Raw genomic sequence first — 23012 nt, 5'->3', positions numbered from 1 at the left:
TTCTGCTTTGGTTTCCAGTCTGAGAGTAAATGTCAGTTTCTGGAGCGTGCGGCCACGGCGCAGCGACTGTGTGATACAATGTAACTGGAGGGGAAACCGCATCAGACGAGAGGATGGAGGGCTGGGAATAAAGTGAACCCCCGACATGAGTAGAGACGGAGAAAAAACATAATAAAACTCGGAGAACATGGAGCGGAGCTCCTGGGGTTTGATTAGTTCTGTGAATGTTTCTAATAATATGATTGCTTCGGCTGCCTGGCAAGAGTGCTCTTTACCATCTCTATGGGGTCCTACAGGACCTATGTTCTATGTAAACCAGAAAGATCCATGAAAACAAGCAATAACGGCAGGGCCGGACTGGGACTAAAATTCAGCCCTGGCATTTGTAGTTACACAGGCCCACTTGTCACATGGTGACTGTATAATATCTTTGTACACTGGAGTGTAACATGACTATATAACATATAATTACAGCTGTATCCAGCATTACAGCTCAGTCCTATTTATTCCTTTTAGTTGCAGTACCAAGAAAAGCCGCTACTTTACCTCCATAACTGGATCTCGTAGATAATGAAGGGATTGTGGAACCTCATCCTGATGCTCCATAAACTTTGCCTACAGCCACTTTTGGTTCCGCTGCGCAGCACGAGGCCCGGTGACTCTGAAGAGCGGTGACATCAGTAACGTCACCGCTCTTCCGATATTCCGGGTCTTGCGCTGAGCTCGGCGACTGTGAAGAGCGGTATTGTTACTGCCGTCACCGCCCTTCAGAGTCGCTGGGTCTCGCCAGGTCTGGGTTAGTAGTGGGGGTATCTGATAGACACCTCTCCATTACTTACACCAGTGATTGATAGCAGCTGACATTACGCAGCTGAGATCAACCCTAAAAATCATTACACATACCAGAATTAAATGCTTTGGCGGCTGGGAAAAGCAGTAGAGTTAGCGCTATTCCCAGGCGTCAGGTGCTAACTACAACTGTCATCATCCTTGCCTGGTCTCCCTGTGAAGCATTTCTGCTGTATTTACATGCGCTGATCTCAGGCCGCTAAATGAGTGTGATCGACAATATTGAAGTGTTCGCTTGTTTCCCGGCCTCTTTACACCAACTGAGAAAGAATGAAGGGAATAGTACAATCACAATTAGATCAATCTGTCCCCATACAGTATCATGTTATCAGCAGCACATCTACAGTTTACACCAGCGATGTGCTGCTGAGAACAATGATTTCTGTTCCCACATAAACAATCCAATCACTCGATGAATAGGCAGCATTTTGCTTGTTTAGTATAATACACCTGTCACGATTCACACCGTGACCGTCACCCCTACGTCACGGATCGGGGTGACTTTAGGCCAACAGACGGCTACCACATGTGCAGGGGGCTTCTCTTAGTTACCCCTCCACTGCTACAATGTGATCAAAAAACATACAAACATAGAAACAAAGAGAGACAGAGAGAGAAGGGGGGGAGGGAGGGGGGTTTAGCCCGCAGCATGGGTCTAACAGGCAAGCTACAAAATCATATCACATTTCATACAATATCGTAACACCTCCCCCCTTTTGGTCTGCGCTAGGGAGGCAGAACCCCTCAGTATGCCTCCATGCGTACCTCAGTAGGTTCACCCTGGCGGGACAGTCCATCTGCATTGCCATGCTCCCTGCCCGTTTTGTGTTCAATGGTGAAGTCAAACTGTTGAAGGGCAAGGCTCCAGCGTAGCAACCTGCCGTTGGTTCCACACATGGCGTTTAGCCAGCGCAGAGGGTTGTGGTCAGTCACCACGGTGAAGGTGCGACTGTACAAATAGGGCTGCAAGCACTGCAGGGCCCAGACTATAGCCAGGCACTCCTCGATGGTGGAGTAGGCCACTTCCCTCGGCAAAAGTTTCCGGCTCAGGTACAACACGGGGTGCTCTTGATCCTCCGAGTCAACCTGGCTGAGCACAGCACCAAGGCCAAACTCACTAGCGTCGGTCTGTACCAAGAACAGTCGACTGCTGTCGACTGCTTTCAACACAGGGGCGTTGCACAGTGCTGTTTTCAACGCCTGGAAGGCCCCCTCACAGCCATCGGTCCAGTTGACGATGCGGCGTAGCTTTTTCCTGGTGAGGTCCGTCGAGGGTTTTGCTAGGCTACTATAGTGCTGTACGAAGCGCCTATAGTACCCTGCAGTTCCCAGGAAGGACATCACCTGTTTCTTGATCCTGGGAGTGGGCCAATTCACGATCAGTCCCACTTTCTCAGGCTCTGGCTTTAGGGTGCCTCCGCCTACCCGGTGCCTCAGGTAGTGGACCTCACTCATGCCCATCTGGCACTTTCCCGGCTTGATAGTCAGTCCAGCTCGGTGAATTCGCCTGAGCGCCTCCTCAAGATGCTGCAGGTGTTTCTCCCAGGAGGAACTGAAGATGGCAATGTCATCCAAGTACGCCACTGCATACTCCTCCAGTCCCTGAAGCAGGAGGTTGGCCATCCGCTGGAAAGTGGCAGGGGCATTCTTCATGCCGAAGGGCATGACCGTGGACTCGTACAGTCCAAAGGGTGTGATAAAGGCGGACTTCTCCTGTGCCTCGGGGCTCAGGGGAATCTGCTAGTATCCTCTACTCAGATCCATTATTGTCAGGTATTTTGCGCCAGCTAACCTCTCAAGCAGCTCCTTGATGCGCGGCATTGGGTGCGCCTCAGGGGCTGTGATGGCGTTGAGCCCCCTGTAGTCCACGCAGAACCGGGTGGACCGGTCTTTCTTTGGCACGAGAACTACAGGTGAGGTCCACGCGCTCTTTGACCGTCGAATCACCCCCAGCTGTAACATCTCATCGATCTCGTGGCGCATAACCTGCTTCACCTGGTCGGAGATTCGATAGGGTGTTCGCCGTAGTGGGGCGTGATTCCTGGTGTCGACCTCGTGGACTGCTAACTCAGTCCTTCCAGGTCGGTTGGAGAAAACAGCCCGGAAGGGTTCCAGGTTGGTCCGCAACTGCGACCGCTGGGGTTCGGTTAGTGAGGAGCTTACCTTCACGTCCTCGATGGACCCACCGGCCTTGGCTTGCGCCAGCATGTCCAGGAGGGTGTCTTCCTCCCCGTCTTCCGGCAAGCTGCAGACCGGTAGAACAAAAGGTTCACGTTCATGATGAGCCTTCATCATGTTGACGTGAAAGGCATTTCGCCTATCCCGAGCGTGGTCAAGCGTGACCACGTAGGTGACCGGGTTGAGCTGTTGGTGGACGACGTACGGGCCCTCCCAGGCTGCCTGAAGCTTATCCGTTGGCACGGGGACCAGCACCCACACCTTTTGATCCACGTGGTAGGTCCGCTTCCGGGCGTTCTGGTCATACCAGTGCTTCTGGTTAGCCTGAGCCTGCGTCATGTTGTCATGCACCAACTGCGTCAAGGTCTGCATCTTGTCACGGAAGCGCATGACATACTCCACTATGGACACTTCAGAAGGGTTCGGCTCCTCTTCCCACGATTCTCTTACCAACCCAAGGGGTCCCCTGACTCGCCTGCCGTACAGGAGCTCGAAGGGGGAGAACCCAGTCGAGGCCTGCGGAACCTCTCGGTAAGCAAATAGCAGGTGTGGGAGGTACCGCTCCCAGTCGCGCCCTTGGGTCTCAACCAGAATGCGTAGCATCTGTTTGAGGGTACCATTGAAGCGTTCACACAAGCCATTGGTCTGTGGGTGATACGCACTCGATACCAGGTACTTCACCTGCATTCTCTTACAGAGAGCCTCCATTAGGCAAGACATGAATTGGGTCCCTTGATCAGTAAGCATTTCCCTGGGAAATCCTACACCTGAAAAGACCTTATCTGCCCTAGTTGACGACAGAGCTACTGCCTCTGGGTATCGGGTAGCGTAGTCTACCACAGTAAGGATGTATTGCTTTCCAGAGCTGCTGGGGACGGCCAGCGGGCCCACAATGTCCACCGCGATTCTCTGGAAAGGCTCCTCTATCACTGGCAAAGGGATCAGGGGAGCCTTAAGAGCAGGCCCCGCCTTCCCCACTCTTTGACAGGTGATACAGGAGCGGCAGTAGTTTGACACATCTGTCCCCATCTTAGGCCAATAGAAGTGTTGAGACAGCCGGGCCTTAGTTTTGCTGATCCCCAAGTGTCCAGCTAGCGGGATCTCATGGGCAATCCGTTACAACTCACCCCGGAATTGCTGCGGGACGACCAGCTGTCTTTCCCTCAACCACTTCTTTTGCGATTTTCCGGATACTGTCTCCCGGTACAACCTTCCTTGTTCCCAGAACACCTTCTCCTTATCAGCCTCGGAGAAGAGCGTCCCGGCGAGTTGTCTCAAACTCTCTAGGCTCGCATCTGTGCGCAGAGCAGCCTGAAACTCCTGGCTAGGGGAAGCCAGAAGCGACGTCAGGGTCCCTTCCCCACAGGAACCCTCTGGGACCTGCTCTGGGTCCACCTCTGGTTCAGTCACAATGATGACTGAGGAGGGTCTGGAAGGCCGACAGTTATCTGCGTTCCGGGCACTCTGACTGCGGGTGACAGCAGCTACGTAGGCTGTCTCCCCGGGGGTTTCTGCAGACCCATCAGCCGGCGCTGCTATGGGCTCTACCTCCCCATCCACCCCCATTACCTCAGGAGCATTGCTACTTATGGGCCAGTTACCTTCCTCGGTGGCACTGGTAAATCTCATGGCATCACCTTCCTCACGGTTCCCATGCATCTCCCCATTTCCTGTAGCACCGACACTTGCCCCTGTTAGGGGTTCCTCAGCCGTCTCACTCCGCAGAACGACGTGGCTGGGCACGCCTGTACCTATGGACACATTAACCTTCACAGAAAAATCATTATCAGGTTCAGCTGGCACAGGTACAACATTTTCACCATCAATCCTAGGGAAAAAATGGTATTAGATGCATCATTACAAGATAAAGCATGATCAGGTAACACATGCGATTTCCCATCATCATCATCATCAGGGTTAACGTTACCCTCATTAGCAGATTGGGGAGGGGTGTCAGGGACATAGTATGCAACCATCCTCCCCAAATCAGTCCCCAACAACACATCAGTGGGCAAATTTTCAGACAGCCCCACTTCCTTCACCCCGCTCCCAGCACCCCAATCAATAAATACCCGGGCCATCGGTAAGGGACAGCTGATGCCCCCAATCCCAGTGACAGTTAGGGTTTTCCCCAGAATGATTTCTTCAGGGGCCGCCAGTTCGGGTCGGATGAGGGTTCGTTCAGCCCCGGTGTCCTTGAGGCCTGTAGCGACATGGCCTCCCACAGTGACGGGCTGTACGTTGTCACAAACCCTCCAAGCCACACCACCCACCAAAAGAACTGCTGCGTTAAGCCCTAGGGCCTTGGACGGGGGGTTCTTCTGCTTGTCTGGACAGTGGAGACTGATATGACCAGTCCGCTTGCAGAAGAAACACTAGCGAGGTTCGGTGGTAGGTCTAGTGCTGTTGGCCACGGGGATAGGACCTCTGATGTGTTGGCTGGCAGGGGTACTGGCGGTTGCAGGCTTACCCCCTCTCCAGCTGGTGGTGACTGGCTTCCGCACTTCCGATCTACAGTTGGCCTCATACTGTATGCATCGGCAATCTGCGCTGCTTTCGTCACGTCTTTGGGTTCTCTGTCCATCACGAACTGTCGCACCTCAGTTGGGCAAAGATGTAAGAATTGGTCTTTGATCATCAGGTCTCGCAGCTGTGCAAAGGTGGTCACTGACAGTCCTTGGGTCCACTGGTCAAAGTGGGTCTCCAGTCCATGTGCCACATCACTGTAACTGTCGTGTGGGCCACGATGGAGGTTCCGGAACTTTCTACGGTAAACCTCAGGTGTAAGCTGGTACTTTGTTACCAGGGCCTGCTTGATGGCCTCATAGTCACCATCTTGTTCTTGAGGGAGGGCAGCAAACGCCTCCAGAGCTTTGCCTCTCAGCCCTGGGGTCAGGTATCGTGCCCATTCTTGTGCAGGCAGCTGGTACTGTCTGCAGGATTTCTCAAAGGCCCGCAGAAAAGTGTCCAAGTCCCCGTACTTTTCCATAACAGGAAAGTGATCGGGCCGGTGCTTTGGTATCTGAGCGCTGCTGGGCTCACAGCTCTGGGCGGTGGAGGGCATCACTCCCTGCCGGAGCATCTCCAGTTCATGTTCTCGCTGGGCTTGGCGCTCGGCTCTCTCAGCCTCCCGCTTTGGTCTGCTGCTCATAAAAGGTTTCACCCAGCACAACCATGGTTGCCAAATAAAAGATAGGACAGAAAAACGAAGAGAAAGGGAGGGGATAATTACCAGTACACACAATTGTCTCAGGACTAAAACACTGAGTTCGTTCTCCAAACTTATTTGCGCAGAGTTCTTGCAAGAACTTTTCAAGTTTTTAGTGAGAGGAATGATCACTCAAACCAAATCACTAATGCTCTAAGATCCCACATCCGTGCCACCAATATGTCATGATTCACACCGTGACCGTCACCCCTACGTCGCGGATCGGGGTGACTTTAGGCCAACAGATGGCCATCACATGTGCAGGGGGCTTATCTTAGTTATCCCTCCACTGGTACAATGTGATCAAAAAACACACACACATAGAAACAAAGAGCGACAGAGAGAGAAGGGGGGGGGAGGGGGGGGCTAGCCCACAGCATGGGTCTAACAGGCAAGCTACAAAATCATATCACATTTCATACAATATCGTGACAACACCCCATAGTCCTCCATATTTTATAATGTGCACCTCAGTCCTCCATATAGTATAATACACTCCTCAGTCCTCTATATAGTATAATACACTCCCCATAGTCCTCCATATAGTATAATACACTCCTCAGTTCTCCATATAGTATAATGTACTGCCACAGTTCTCCATATAGTATAATACACTCCTCAGTCCTCCAAATAGTATAATACACTTCTCATAGTGCTCCATATAGTATAATGCCCCGCCATTGTCATCCATGTAGTACAATTCACTTCCCATAGTATAATGCACACCATAGTTCTTCATATAGTATAATGTATTCCCCATAGTCCTTGATACAGTATAATGTAGCCCACATATAGTATAATGCTGCCACCCCAGAGTATAATGCAGCCACCCCACAGAATATATTGTAGCCCCCTGAGTATAATATAACCCCCCAGAGAATATAATGCAGCCCCCTCATATAGTATAATGTAGCCCCTGCATATATAATATATGGTAGCCCCCTCACAGAGCATAATGCAGCACCCCATAGAATATAATGTAGCCCTTCCATAGAATATAATACAGAACCTCATAGAATGTAATACAGCCCCCATAGAATGTAATACAGCCCACCTCCCCATAGAATATAATGTAGCCCCCAGAGAATGTAATACAGCCCCCCCATAGAATATAATACAGCCCTCCCACATAGAATGTAATACAGCCCTCCCACATAGAATGTAATACAGCCACCCATAGAATGTAATACTGCCACCCATAGAATGTAATGCAGCCAGCCCCCATAGAATGTAATGCAGCCAGCCCCCATAGAATGTAATGCAGCCAGCCCCCACAGAATGTAATACAGCACAGCCCCCATAGAATATAATACAGCACAGCCCCATAGAATGCAATACAGCACAGCCCCATAGAATGCAATACAGCATAGCCCCATAGAATGTAATGCAGCACAGCCCCATAGAATGTAATACAACACAGCCCCATAGAATGTAATACAGCACAGCCCCCATAGAATGTAACGCAGCACAGCCCCCATAGAATGTAACACAGCACAGCCCCCATAGAATGTAATACAGCGCAGCCCCCATAGAATGTAATGCAGCACAGCCCCCATAGAATGCAATACAGCACAGCCCCCATAGAATGTAATGCAGCACAGCCCCCATAGAATGTAATGCAGCTCAGCCCCCATAGAATGTAACACAGCACAGCTCTCATAGAATGTAATACAGCGCAGCCCCCATAGAATGTAATGCAGCACAGCCCCCATAGAATGCAATACAGCACAGCCCCCATAGAATGTAATGCAGCACAGCCTCCATAGAATGGAATGTAACACAGCACAGCCCCCATAGAATGTAATGCAGCCAGCCCCCACAGAATGTACCGTAATACAGCCAGCCCCATAGAATGTAATACACCCAGCCCCCAAAGAATGTAATACAGCACAGCCCCCATAGAATGTAATACAGCACAGCCCCCATAGAATGTAATACAGCACAGCCCCATAGAATGCAATACAGCACAGCCCCATAGAATGCAATACAGCACAGCCCCATAGAATGTAATACAGCACAGCCCCCATGGATTGTAATGCAGCACAGCCCCACAGAATGTAATACAGCACAGCCCCATAGAATGTAATACAACACAGCCCCATAGAATGTAATACAGCACAGCCCCCATAGATTGTAATGCAGCACAGCCCCCATAGAATGTAATGCAGCCAGCCCCCATAGAATGTAATGCAGCACAGCCCGCATAGAATGTAATGCAGCACAGCCCCCATAGAATGTAATACAGCCAGCCCCCATAGAATGTAATACAGCACAGCCCCATAGAATGTAATGCAGCACAGCCCCTTTAGAATGTAATGCAGCACAGCCCCCATAGAATGTAACGCAGCACAGCCCCCATAGAATGTAACGCAGCACAGCCCCCATAGAATGTAACACAGCACAGCCCCCATAGAATGTAATACAGCGCAGCCCCCATAGAATGTAATGCAGCACAGCCCCCATAGAATGCAATACAGAACAGCCCCCATAGAATGTAATGCAGCACAGCCCCCATAGAATGTAATGCAGCACAGCCCCCATAGAATGTAATACAGCACAGCCCCCATAAATTGTAATGCAGCAGAGCCCCCATAGAATGTAATGCAGCCAGCCCCCATAGAATGTAATGCAGCACAGCCCCCATAGAATGTAATACAGCACAGCCCCCATAGAATGTAACGCAGCACAGCCACCATAGAATGTAACACAGCACAGCCCCCATAGAATGTAATACAGCACAGCCCCCATAGAATGTAATGCAGCCAGCCCCCATAGAATGTAATGCAGCACAGCCCCCATAGAATGTAATACAGCACAGCCCCCATAGAATGTAACGCAGCACAGCCCCCATAGAATGTAATACAGTACAGCCCCCATAGAATGTAATACAGCACAGCCCCCATAGAATGTAATGCAGCACAGCCCCCAATAGCCCCACAATCCAGTTATCACTCATTGATATACTTAAAAAAAACAACCACTCTCCTCACCTTTCCTCTTGCCCCGCGCTGCTCCTGGCTCTGGTCTCAGCAGTTGCAGTCTGCCCGAGACACAGCAGTTGCGCGATGATATGACGTCATCGCCAACCCGCAGTGTCAGAGGCAGAGCGGGGAATGATGGGAGAGGGAGCGACAGTGGACGCGCTCTCCTCCATCATTGCATTTAACTGTACCGGTGTCATAGACGTCGGTATAGTTGAATGCAGCGGCGCTGGCGGGGGGTAAGTCGGTGGCAGGGAAGGGAGTCGGCGGCGGGGGGGGGGGGGGGGAGTTGGCGCTGGCGAGCGGCCCACGACTGCCACCGGCCCTTCTGGCATTTGTCAGAAATGCCCGATGGCCAGTCCGGCCGTGAATGATGGGAAGTGTAGTCCAAGGAGACATGAGCACCGATGGGAATAACAGCTTCCTCAGGTCCTTCTTTTTGCTGTGTTGTGTACCTTGAAGACCACCTGCAGACTGATACATTGTATCAAACTCTCTGGACAGGAGAAATGTGTGCTGCTGATGTGATTCACTCACAGAGGATTGTGCACTTTGGATACATTGTAACAAACTGAGGTCTCAGCAGGTTTTTAATTACAGCAAGCAGAGATCCTGAAAATGGAGCAGAACTGAAACAGAAAACCTATTTCATTATAAAATGATGGTTTGTATAAAACTGCTCAATGTAGGAAGCTCTACATCGAAAGGATCGGGCTGACACCAAATGGCCAGAAACTCCATCACCGCCATCAGCAATTCATCTTCTGAGACGCTTCTTCTTTCTGGAGGGCAGAGACCTTGGAGATAATCAGAAGAACTGGGATCTTAAGGGTGAAATCCGCTGTTATCGTCTCAGGTGTTGTTGCCCGAGCGCCATTGATCCCAGTGACTCCTTATCTTTCCATTATAAGACCAGGCGCTTCTGATTAGGAAATATTTGAAGATGTTTTTAAGGGTGAACTAGAAAATCATAAAACAGGAAATGATCTGATACCAGAGAACAACGCGGCTCATAAAAGACCGATGACATCTGACTCTGAGCAGCCAAATAGTGAGGAACCAAGAACGGTGGGAGAGAGTGTATATGGGGGCGGCGAAACAGCAGCCGTAATCCGGGCACACTGAGCGACGAAATATACAAAAGTCCTGTGCTTAGAGCAATGGAAATCAGAAGGTTCTGTACTGGGAACAGAGGAAACACAAGGATCTGTACTGGGAGAAGAGGAGAACACAAGGATCTGTACTGGGAGCAGAGGAGAACACAAGGATCTGTACTGGGAGCAGAGGAGAACACAAGGATCTGTACTGAGAGCAGAGGAGACCACAAGGATCTGTACTGGGAACAGAGGAGAACACAAGGATCTGTACTGAGAGCAGAGGAGAACACAAGGATCTGTACTGGGAACAGAGGAGACCACAAGGATCTGTACTGGGAACAGAGGAGAACACAAGGATCTGTACTGGGAGCAGAGGAGAACACAAGGATCTGTACTGGGAACAGAGGAGAACACAAGGATCTGTACTGAGAGCAGAGGAGACCACAAGGATCTGTACTGGGAACAGAGGAGAACACAAGGATCTGTACTGAGAGCAGAGGAGAACACAAGGATCTGTACTGGGAACAGAGGAGACCACAAGGATCTGTACTGGGAACAGAGGAGAACACAAGGATCTGTACTGGGAGCAGAGGAGAACACAAGGATCTGTACTGGGAACAGAGGAGAACACAAGGATCTGTACTGAGAGCAGAGGAGACCACAAGGATCTGTACTGGGAACAGAGGAGATTACAAGGATCTGTACTGGGAACAGAGGAGACCACAAGGATCTGTACTGGGAACAGAGGAGAACACAAGGATCTGTACTGGGAGCAGAGGAGACCACAAGGAACTGTACTGGGAACAGAGGAGAACACAAGGATCTGTACTGGGAGCAGAGGAGAACACAAGGATCTGTACTGGGAACAGAGGAGAACACAAGGATCTGTACTGGGAGCAGAGGAGAACACAAGGATCTGTACTGGGAACAGAGGAGAACACAAGGATCTGTACTGGGAGCAGAGGAGAACACAAGGATCTGTACTGGGAGCAGATGAGACTACAAAGAACTGTACTGGGAGCGGATGAGAACCCAAGAATCTGTATTGGGAACAGAGGAGAACACTAGGATTTGTACTGGGAGCAGAGGAGAAGATAGGAATCTCTACTGGGAACAGAGGTGACCACAAGAATCTGTACTGGGAGGGGTGGAGACCATAAGGCTATGTACTGGGAGCAGTGGAGAGACCACAAGTATCTTTACTGCGAGCAGTGGAGACCACAAGGATCTGTACTGGGAGACCACAAGGATCTGTGTTGGGAACAGAGGAGAACACAAGGATCTGTACTGGGAACAGAGGAGAACACAAGGATCTGTACTGGGAACAGAGGAGAACACAAGGATCTGTACTGGGAACAGAGGAGAACACAAGATTCTGTACTGGGAACAGAGGAGAACACACGATTCTGTACTGGGAACAGAGGAGACCACACTGATCTGTACTGGGAACAGAGGAGATGACAAGGATCTGTACTGGGAGCAGAGGAGACCACAAGGATCTGTACTGGGAGCAGAGGAGACCACAAGGATCTGTACTGGGAGCAGAGGAGACCACAAGGATCTGTACTGGGAACAGAGGAGACCACAAGGATCTGTACTGGGAGCAGAGGAGAACACAAGGATCTGTACTGGGAGCAGAGGAGACCACAAGGATCTGTACTGGGAGCAGAGGAGACCACAAGGATCTGTACTGGGAGCAGAGGAGACCACAAGGATCTGTACTGGGAACAGAGGAGACCACAAGGATCTGTACTGGAAGCAGATGAGACTACAAGGATCTGTACTGGGAACAGAGGAGAACACAAGGATCTGTACTGGGAACAGAGGAGATGACAAGGATCTGTACTGGGAGCAGAGGAGACCACAAGGATCTGTACTGGGAGCAGAGGAGACCACAAGGATCTGTACTGGGAGCAGAGGAGACCACAAGGATCTATACTGGGAGCAGAGGAGACCACAAGGATCTGTACTGGGAGCAGAGGAGACCACAAGGATCTATACTGGGAGCAGAGGAGACCACAAGGATCTGTACTGGGAGCAGAGGAGACCACAAGGATCTGTACTGGGAGCAGAGGAGACCACAAGGATCTGTACTGGGAGCAGAGGAGACCACAAGGATCTGTACTGGGAGCAGAGGAGACCACAAGGATCTGTACTGGGAGCAGAGGAGAACACAAGGATCTGTACTGGGAACAGAGGAGAACACAAGGATCTGTACTGGGAGCAGAGGAGACCACAAGGATCTATACTGGGAGCAGAGGAGACCACAAGGATCTGTACTGGGAGCAGAGGAGACCACAAGGATCTGTACTGGGAACAGAGGAGACCACAAGGATCTGTACTGGGAGCAGAGGAGACCACAAGGATCTGTACTGGGAACAGAGGAGACCACAAGGATCTGTACTGGAAGCAGATGAGACTACAAGGATCTGTACTGGGAACAGAGGAGAACACAAGGATCTGTACTGGGAACAGAGGAGATGACAAGGATCTGTACTGGGAGCAGAGGAGACCACAAGGATCTGTACTGGGAACAGAGGAGAACACAAGGATCTGTACTGGGAGCAGAGGAGACCACAAGGATCTGTACTGGGAGCAGAGGAGACCACAAGGATCTGTACTGGGAGCAGAGGAGACCACAAGGATCTGTACTGGGAGCAGTGGAGAGACCACAAGGATCTGTACTGGGAGCAGAGGAGAACACAAGGATCTGTACTGGGAACAGAGATTACAAGGATCTGTACTGGGAGCAGAGGAGATAACAAGGATCTGTACTGGGAGCAGAGGAGAACACAAGGATCTGTACTGGGAACAGAGGAGAACACAAGGATCTGTACTGGGAACAGAGGAGACCACAATGATCTGTACTGGGAGCAGAGGAGACCACAAGGATCTGTACTGGGAGCAGAGGATACCACAAGGATCTGTACTGGGAGCAGAGGAGAACACAAGGATCTGTACTGGGAGCAGAGGAGACCACAAGGATCTGTACTGGGAACAGAGGAGAACACAAGGATCTGTACTGGGAGCAGAGGAGAACACAAGGATCTGTACTGGGAACAGAGATTACAAGGATCTGTACTGGGAACAGAGGAGATTACAAGGATCTGTACTGGGAGCAGAGGAGAACACAAGGATCTGTACTGGGAACAGAGGAGAACACAAGGATCTGTACTGGGAACAGAGGAGAACACAAGGATCTGTACTGGGAGCAGAGGAGACCACAAGGATCTGTACTGGGAGCAGAGGAGACCACAAGGATCTGTACTGGGAACAGAGGAGAACACAAGGATCTGTACTGGGAGCAGAGGAGAACACAAGGATCTGTACTGGGAACAGAGGAGAACACAAGGATCTGTACTGAGAGCAGAGGAGACCACAAGGATCTGTACTGGGAACAGAGGAGAACACAAGGATCTGTACTGAGAGCAGAGGAGAACACAAGGATCTGTACTGGGAACAGAGGAGACCACAAGGATCTGTACTGGGAACAGAGGAGAACACAAGGATCTGTACTGGGAGCAGAGGAGAACACAAGGATCTGTACTGGGAACAGAGGAGAACACAAGGATCTGTACTGAGAGCAGAGGAGACCACAAGGATCTGTACTGGGAACAGAGGAGATTACAAGGATCTGTACTGGGAACAGAGGAGACCACAAGGATCTGTACTGGGAACAGAGGAGAACACAAGGATCTGTACTGGGAGCAGAGGAGACCACAAGGAACTGTACTGGGAACAGAGGAGAACACAAGGATCTGTACTGGGAGCAGAGGAGAACACAAGGATCTGTACTGGGAACAGAGGAGAACACAAGGATCTGTACTGGGAGCAGAGGAGAACACAAGGATCTGTACTGGGAACAGAGGAGAACACAAGGATCTGTACTGGGAGCAGATGAGACTACAAAGAACTGTACTGGGAGCGGATGAGAACCCAAGAATCTGTATTGGGAACAGAGGAGAACACTAGGATTTGTACTGGGAGCAGAGGAGAAGATAGGAATCTCTACTGGGAACAGAGGTGACCACAAGAATCTGTACTGGGAGGGGTGGAGACCATAAGGCTATGTACTGGGAGCAGTGGAGAGACCACAAGTATCTTTACTGCGAGCAGTGGAGACCACAAGGATCTGTACTGGGAGACCACAAGGATCTGTGTTGGGAACAGAGGAGAACACAAGGATCTGTACTGGGAACAGAGGAGAACACAAGGATCTGTACTGGGAACAGAGGAGAACACAAGGATCTGTACTGGGAACAGAGGAGAACACAAGATTCTGTACTGGGAACAGAGGAGAACACACGATTCTGTACTGGGAACAGAGGAGACCACACTGATCTGTACTGGGAACAGAGGAGATGACAAGGATCTGTACTGGGAGCAGAGGAGACCACAAGGATCTGTACTGGGAGCAGAGGAGACCACAAGGATCTGTACTGGGAGCAGAGGAGACCACAAGGATCTGTACTGGGAACAGAGGAGACCACAAGGATCTGTACTGGGAGCAGAGGAGAACACAAGGATCTGTACTGGGAGCAGAGGAGACCACAAGGATCTGTACTGGGAGCAGAGGAGACCACAAGGATCTGTACTGGGAGCAGAGGAGACCACAAGGATCTGTACTGGGAACAGAGGAGACCACAAGGATCTGTACTGGAAGCAGATGAGACTACAAGGATCTGTACTGGGAACAGAGGAGAACACAAGGATCTGTACTGGGAACAGAGGAGATGACAAGGATCTGTACTGGGAGCAGAGGAGACCACAAGGATCTGTACTGGGAGCAGAGGAGACCACAAGGATCTGTACTGGGAGCAGAGGAGACCACAAGGATCTATACTGGGAGCAGAGGAGACCACAAGGATCTGTACTGGGAGCAGAGGAGACCACAAGGATCTATACTGGGAGCAGAGGAGACCACAAGGATCTGTACTGGGAGCAGAGGAGACCACAAGGATCTGTACTGGGAGCAGAGGAGACCACAAGGATCTGTACTGGGAGCAGAGGAGACCACAAGGATCTGTACTGGGAGCAGAGGAGACCACAAGGATCTGTACTGGGAGCAGAGGAGAACACAAGGATCTGTACTGGGAACAGAGGAGAACACAAGGATCTGTACTGGGAGCAGAGGAGACCACAAGGATCTATACTGGGAGCAGAGGAGACCACAAGGATCTGTACTGGGAGCAGAGGAGACCACAAGGATCTGTACTGGGAACAGAGGAGACCACAAGGATCTGTACTGGGAGCAGAGGAGACCACAAGGATCTGTACTGGGAACAGAGGAGACCACAAGGATCTGTACTGGAAGCAGATGAGACTACAAGGATCTGTACTGGGAACAGAGGAGAACACAAGGATCTGTACTGGGAACAGAGGAGATGACAAGGATCTGTACTGGGAGCAGAGGAGACCACAAGGATCTGTACTGGGAACAGAGGAGAACACAAGGATCTGTACTGGGAGCAGAGGAGACCACAAGGATCTGTACTGGGAGCAGAGGAGACCACAAGGATCTGTACTGGGAGCAGAGGAGACCACAAGGATCTGTACTGGGAGCAGTGGAGAGACCACAAGGATCTGTACTGGGAGCAGAGGAGAACACAAGGATCTGTACTGGGAACAGAGATTACAAGGATCTGTACTGGGAGCAGAGGAGATAACAAGGATCTGTACTGGGAGCAGAGGAGAACACAAGGATCTGTACTGGGAACAGAGGAGAACACAAGGATCTGTACTGGGAACAGAGGAGACCACAATGATCTGTACTGGGAGCAGAGGAGACCACAAGGATCTGTACTGGGAGCAGAGGATACCACAAGGATCTGTACTGGGAGCAGAGGAGAACACAAGGATCTGTACTGGGAGCAGAGGAGACCACAAGGATCTGTACTGGGAACAGAGGAGAACACAAGGATCTGTACTGGGAGCAGAGGAGAACACAAGGATCTGTACTGGGAACAGAGATTACAAGGATCTGTACTGGGAACAGAGGAGATTACAAGGATCTGTACTGGGAGCAGAGGAGAACACAAGGATCTGTACTGGGAACAGAGGAGAACACAAGGATCTGTACTGGGAACAGAGGAGACCACAAGGATCTGTACTGGGAGCAGAGGAGACCACAAGGATCTGTACTGGGAGCAGAGGAGACCACAAGGATCTGTACTGGGAGCAGTGGAGAGACCACAAGGATCTGTACTGGGAGCAGAGGAGAACACAAGGATCTGTACTGGGAACAGAGATTACAAGAATCTGTACTGGGAGCAGAGGAGATTACAAGGATCTGTACTGGGAGCAGAGGAGAACACAAGGATCTGTACTGGGAGCAGAGGAGACCACAAGGATCTGTACTGGGAGCAGAGGAGACCACAAGGATCTGTACTGGGAACAGAGGAGAACACAAGGATCTGTACTGGGAGCAGAGGAGACCACAAGGATCTGTACTGGGAACAGAGATTACAAGGATCTGTACTGGGAACAGAGGAGATTACAAGGATCTGTACTGGGAGCAGAGGAGAACACAAGGATCTGTACTGGGAGCAGAGGAGACCACAAGGATCTGTACTGGGAACAGAGGAGACCACAAGGATCTGTACTGGAAGCAGATGAGACTACAAGGATCTGTACTGGGAGCAGAGGAGACCACAAGGATCTGTACTGGGAGCAGAGGAGACCACAAGGATCTGTACTGGGAGCAGAGGAGACCACAAGGATCTGTACTGGGAGCAGAGGAGACCACAAGGATCTGTACTGGGAGCAGTGGAGAGACCACAAGGATCTGTACTGGGAGCAGAGGAGAACACAAGGATCTGTACTGGGAGCAGAGGAGAACACAAGGATCTGTACTGGGAGCAGAGGAGACCACAAGGATCTGTACTGGGAGCAGAGGAGACCACAAGGATCTGTACTGGGAACAGAGGAGAACACAAGGATCTGTACTGGGAACAGAGGAGACCACAAGGATCTGTACTGGGAACAGAGGAGACCACAAGGATCTGTACTGGGAGCAGAGGAGACCACAAGGATCTGTACTGGGAGCAGTGGAGACCACAAGGATCTGTACTGGGAGCAGAGGAGACCACAAGGATCTGTACTGGGAACAGAGGAGAACACAAGGATCTGTACTGGGAGCAGAGGAGAACACAAGGATCTGTACTGGGAACAGAGATTACAAGGATCTGTACTGGGTCGCTGTCCAGTCTCTAACTGGGTCGCTGTGACCAGTGGGGTACCGCAGGGGTCAGTATTGGGACCTGTTCTCTTCAACATATTCATTAATGATCTGGTAGAAGGTTTACACAGTAAAATATCGATATTTGCAGATGATACAAAACTATGTAAAGCAGTTAATACAAGAGAAGATAGTATTCTGCTACAGATGGATCTGGATAAGTTGGAAACTTGGGCTGAAAGGTGGCAGATGAGGTTTAACAATGATAAATGTAAGGTTATACACATGGGAAGAGGGAATCAATATCACCATTACACACTGAACGGGAAACCACTGGGTAAATCTGACAGGGAGAAGGACTTGGGGATCCTAGTTAATGATAAACTTACCTGGAGCAGCCAGTGCCAGGCAGCAGCTGCCAAGGCAAACAGGATCATGGGGTGCATTAAAAGAGGTCTGGATACACATGATGAGAGCATTATACTGCCTCTGTACAAATCCCTAGTTAGACCGCACATGGAGTACTGTGTCCAGTTTTGGGCACCGGTGCTCAGGAAGGATATAATGGAACTAGAGAGAGTACAAAGGAGGGCAACAAAATTAATAAAGGGGATGGGAGAACTACAATACCCAGATAGATTAGCGAAATTAGGATTATTTAGTCTAGAAAAAAGACGACTGAGGGGCGATCTAATAACCATGTATAAGTATATAAGGGGACAATACAAATATCTCGCTGAGGATCTGTTTATACCAAGGAAGGTGACGGGCACAAGGGGGCATTCTTTGCGTCTGGAGGAGAGAAGGTTTTTCCACCAACATAGAAGAGGATTCTTTACTGTTAGGGCAGTGAGAATCTGGAATTGCTTGCCTGAGGAGGTGGTGATGGCGAACACAGTCGAGGGGTTCAAGAGAGGCCTGGATGTCTTCCTGGAGCAGAACAATATTGTATCATACAATTATTAGGTTCTGTAGAAGGAAGTAGATCTGGGTATTTATTATGATGGAATATAGGCTGAACTGGATGGACAAATGTCTTTTTTCGGCCTTACTAACTATGTTACTATGTTACTGGGAGCAGAGGAGATTACAAGGATCTGTACTGGGAGCAGAGGAGAACACAAGGATCTGTACTGGGAACAGAGGAGAACACAAGGATCTGTACTGGGAACAGAGGAGAACACAAGGATCTGTACTGGGAACAGAGGAGACCACAATGATCTGTACTGGGAGCAGAGGAGACCACAAGGATCTGTACTGGGAACAGAGATTACAAGGATCTGTACTGGGAACAGAGGAGATGACAAGGATCTGTACTGGGAACAGAGGAGAACACAAGGATCTGTACTGGGAGCAGAGGAGAACACAAGGATCTGTACTGGGAACAGAGATTACAAGGATCTGTACTGGGAACAGAGGAGATGACAAGGATCTGTGTTTCTGACTTGCGTCCTAGATGCGCTGTCCCCTGGGTCGGAGGTGACAGATGTAATGTAGATATATATAATCTTTATTTTTATATAGCGCTAACATATTCTGCAGCGCTTTACACACATTATCTCGCCCCATGACTGTTCATGAACTGCTTTCCTGTGGTAGAAACATCGATATGGAGGTTGGAAGAGAACTCATTGCTCAATGTATTGGAGGCTTCAGTCTGGGACAAACAACATTAAATATAGTAAAAAGTGATATTAAACCAAAGAATTAAGTTCTGCAACTTTTGGAATATACTTTGTGTTTTAGTTTCTGCTTTCTGTCAGTGAATATAGACATTTACATTCAGAGTTTGAAAAATCAGGAATTCTGTGAAATGAGCTGCACCCGCACACAAAGATATGCAAAACTAATGCAAATCAGTTCCATGTCTCAACATATCTGCTTGCTGTCAGTGAATACAAAAGATGCATTTTTCCATTGTGAAGCCGACACCTCCACCTGCCTGCCCAGTTCTTCTGCCGTGATACTGCAGCCTGTACAGGCAAACACTTAATACATCAGCGCCACAAATCTCATTGATCTGCTCATAATTTGTTACAATTTATCAGTGGAGGGAAAAAGTATTGATTTTGAGTTCAACTTTGGTTTCCAGGATTGCAATCACATTGTATTTTTGTTTTATCGCTGTAAACACGCAGCAATTTTACCATGATTTGATAAAATTGCTCAAAAAGAAAAATGCAGCGCAAGTGCATGATGTGAACACGGACGTAAATAAAAATATTACTATTTACTACATCAGGCAGAGACTTTGGAAATGACATCAAATAGATCAGAAAGTTTAAGAACTTTTTCAATTGCAGGGGTAAAATTCTGAATAATTGGATAAATCCGGCCGCATTTCTGTTTCACCTGATTGATGTGTTTCTCTTGCAGGGGATGTACATCAAATCCACATATGACGGGCTCCACGTCATCACGGGGACCACTGAAAACGTAAGTGAGGTGCTCCTGCAAGAGCGGACGGAACATGTTTATATGATATCGTTACATATCTTTCCTTTTATATTTGATCCTTCCGCTACTATGTAACATGTACATGACTACATCTAGCGCTTGCTGTGGTCGGACCCTGCGTCTCCTGCTGTCCCGTATATGAGTGACTTCAATGCCGCAGCCAAAATTTATTTCAATTTGCCGCTCGGTGAATTTCAATTATATCCGGGCCTCGGGGGATGACAGTAGTAATGAGCGGCACTGGATACATTGTATCTATGTGCAAGATGGAGGAATCCAGAAATGGCAGCAGCCGGAGATGTGGATATTTGTCCAGATACTAATGCTTTACTTGAAGAATATCGGCAAACGCAGCAGATTTTATAACCTCATATACTGAGAAGAGGGATTAACCCCGAACTGTAAGTGAACCCGCCCAGAATACGAATATCCTGCAGGCCCATCCCAGCGCCGCTCCCTCCACCCCGCAGAGGATTGTCTAAAATGCTACTAGTGTATATAAGGTTTTACGTCTGGATGGGTTTTCAGTCTCAGACATTAAAAATGGTGGGAAATTTATACTTGGGGGAACTTTTCATTATGCAGGTGCAGGGGGTCCCGCAAGATTACCATAGTGTTATTCCTAGCTGTGCATAAAAGAATGGGGCGGGTAATGAGGCACATGGCAGGTGATGATCAGTCTTATTGTAGGGGATGATCATGAGACACAGGACAGGTGATAGTGAGGATTAAGTCATGTGATGATGAGGCACAGGGCAGGTGATGATAATTGTTGTGAATTCTGTGGTCAAGCTCCCTCCTGTGGTCATGAGTGGTACTTCGGCTGGTTCTGTCTATGAGCTTCCTCTGGTGGATGTGAGTGGGGCTGCGGCCTCTGAGTTTCCTTCCTCAGGTGACGAGGTTAAGTCGTTAGGTGCTGCTCTATTTAACTCCACCTAGTTCTTTGTTCCTGGCCTCCAGTCAATGTTCCAGTATTGGTCTAGCTCTCTCCTGGATCGTTCTTGTGGCCTGTCTGCCCTGCATAAGCTAAGTTTTGCTTGTGTTACTTTTGTTTGCTATATTTTCTGTCCAGCTTGCTATATTGGTTTTTCTTGCTTGCTGGAAGCTCTGAGACGCAGAGGGAGCACCTCCGTACCGTTAGTCGGTGCGGAGGGTCTTTTTGCCCCCTCTGCGTGGTTGTTTGTAGGTTTTTGTGCTGACCGCAAAGCTATCTTTCCTATCCTCGGTCTATTCAGTAAGTCGGGCCTCACTTTGCTAAAATCTATTTCATCTCTGTGTTTGTATTTTCATCTTACTCACAGTCATTATATGTGGGGGGCTGCCTTTTCCTTTGGGGAATTTCTCTGAGGCAAGGTAGGCTTATTTTTCTATCTTCAGGGCTAGCTAGTTTCTCAGGCTGTGCCGAGGCGCCTAGGTTTTTGTTAGGAGCGCTCCACGGCTACCTCTAGTGTGGTTTGATAGGATTAGGGATTGCGGTCAGCAGAGTTTCCACGTCTAAGAGCTCGTCCTATGTTAGTAACTATCAGGTAACTTTGTGTGCTCTTAACCACTAGGTCCATTGTGGTTCTGAATCACCTGTTCATAACAGATAATGCATAGAGCAGGGAATGATGATGCACAGAGCAGGTGATGGTGATGATGCACAGGGCAAGTGATGATGCACAGGCCAGGTGATGACGATGATGCATAGAGCAGGTGAAGATAATGAGACACAGGGCAGGTGATGATGATGCATAGAGCAGGGAATGATGATGCACAGAGCAGGTGATGATGCATAGAGCAGGTGAAGATGATGAGACACAGGGCAGGTGATGATGATGCATAGAGCAGGGAATGATGATGCACAGAGCAGGTGATGGTGATGATGTACAGGGCAAGTGATGATGCACAGGCCAGGTGATGACGATGATGTACAGGGGACGTGAAGATGCACAGAACAGGTGATGATGATGATGATGCATAGAGCAGGTGAAGATGATGAGACACAGGGCAGGTGATGATGCATAGAGCAGAGAATGATGATGCACAGAGCAGGTGATGGTGATGATGTACAGGGGAAGTGATGATGCACAGAACAGGTGATGATGATGCATAGAGCAGGTGAAGATGATGAGACTCAGGGCAGGTGATGATGATGCATAGAGCAGGGAATGATGATGCACAGAGCAGGTGATGGTGATGATGTACAGGGCAAGTGATGATGCACAGGCCAGGTGATGACGATGATGTACAAGGGAAGTGATGATGCACAGAACAGGTGATGATGATGATGCATAGAGCAGGTGAAGATGATGAGACACAGGGCAGGTGATGATGATGCATAGAGCAGAGAATGATGATGCACAGAGCAGGTGATGGTGATGATGTACAGGGGAAGTGATAATGCACAGAACAGGTGATTATGATGCATAGAGCAGGTGAAGATGATGAGACACAGGGCAGGTGATGATGATGCATAGAGCAGGGAATGATGAGGTACAGGGCAGTAGATGATGTGTCACAGGGTAGGTGATGATGAGGCACAGGGCAGACGATAATAATGTATAGAGCAGGTGGAGATGATGAGGGTCAGGGCAGGTTATGATGATGCTCAGGGTGGTTGATGATCATGCACAGGGTGGTTGATGATCATGCACAGGGCAGGTGATGATGATGCAAAGGCAGGTGATGATGATACACAAGGCAGGTAATGATGATGCACAAGGCAGGTGATAATGATACACAAGGCAGGTGATAATGATGCACAAGGCAGCTGATAACGATACACAGGACATGTGATGATGATGAGACACAGGGCGGGGGATAGGCAGGCAGGTGGGCTTGCGCAGCGCATGCACTCTCTCTGAACTCTGCGCTCTCACAGTCCGGGTGATTTTGTCACTTTTAATCTGTGCACATGGTGGCATCCGGAGACGTCTCTGGGCTCCCTGGGCTTGTTAATTACGATCCCTTGAACTTCCCTGACAGAAACATCTTAATAATCCTGCGGCTCAAAGCATCAAACCATCAAACTCCGGGATCTCAGGATGAACTTTACCGAAGATGAGAAACATTTAATTGCGGTG

General features: G+C 49.5%; 1 protein-coding gene across 1 annotated transcript in view; it reads left to right on the top strand.

Moving 5' to 3' along the window:
• LOC138661436 (connector enhancer of kinase suppressor of ras 2-like) overlaps positions 1–23012 on the top strand; it is a 468527-nt gene that overhangs the window by 351370 nt on the left and 94145 nt on the right. Inside the window, exon 7 of the mRNA XM_069746117.1 lies at positions 19867–19926. Coding sequence (XP_069602218.1) covers positions 19867–19926 — 60 coding nt within the window. The remainder of the gene's footprint in view (positions 1–19866; positions 19927–23012) is intronic.

This window comes from Ranitomeya imitator, chromosome 2 (assembly GCF_032444005.1).
Source record: "Ranitomeya imitator isolate aRanImi1 chromosome 2, aRanImi1.pri, whole genome shotgun sequence".
NCBI lineage: Eukaryota > Metazoa > Chordata > Amphibia > Anura > Dendrobatidae > Ranitomeya > Ranitomeya imitator.
This window is presented reverse-complemented; position numbering and strand designations above follow the sequence as displayed.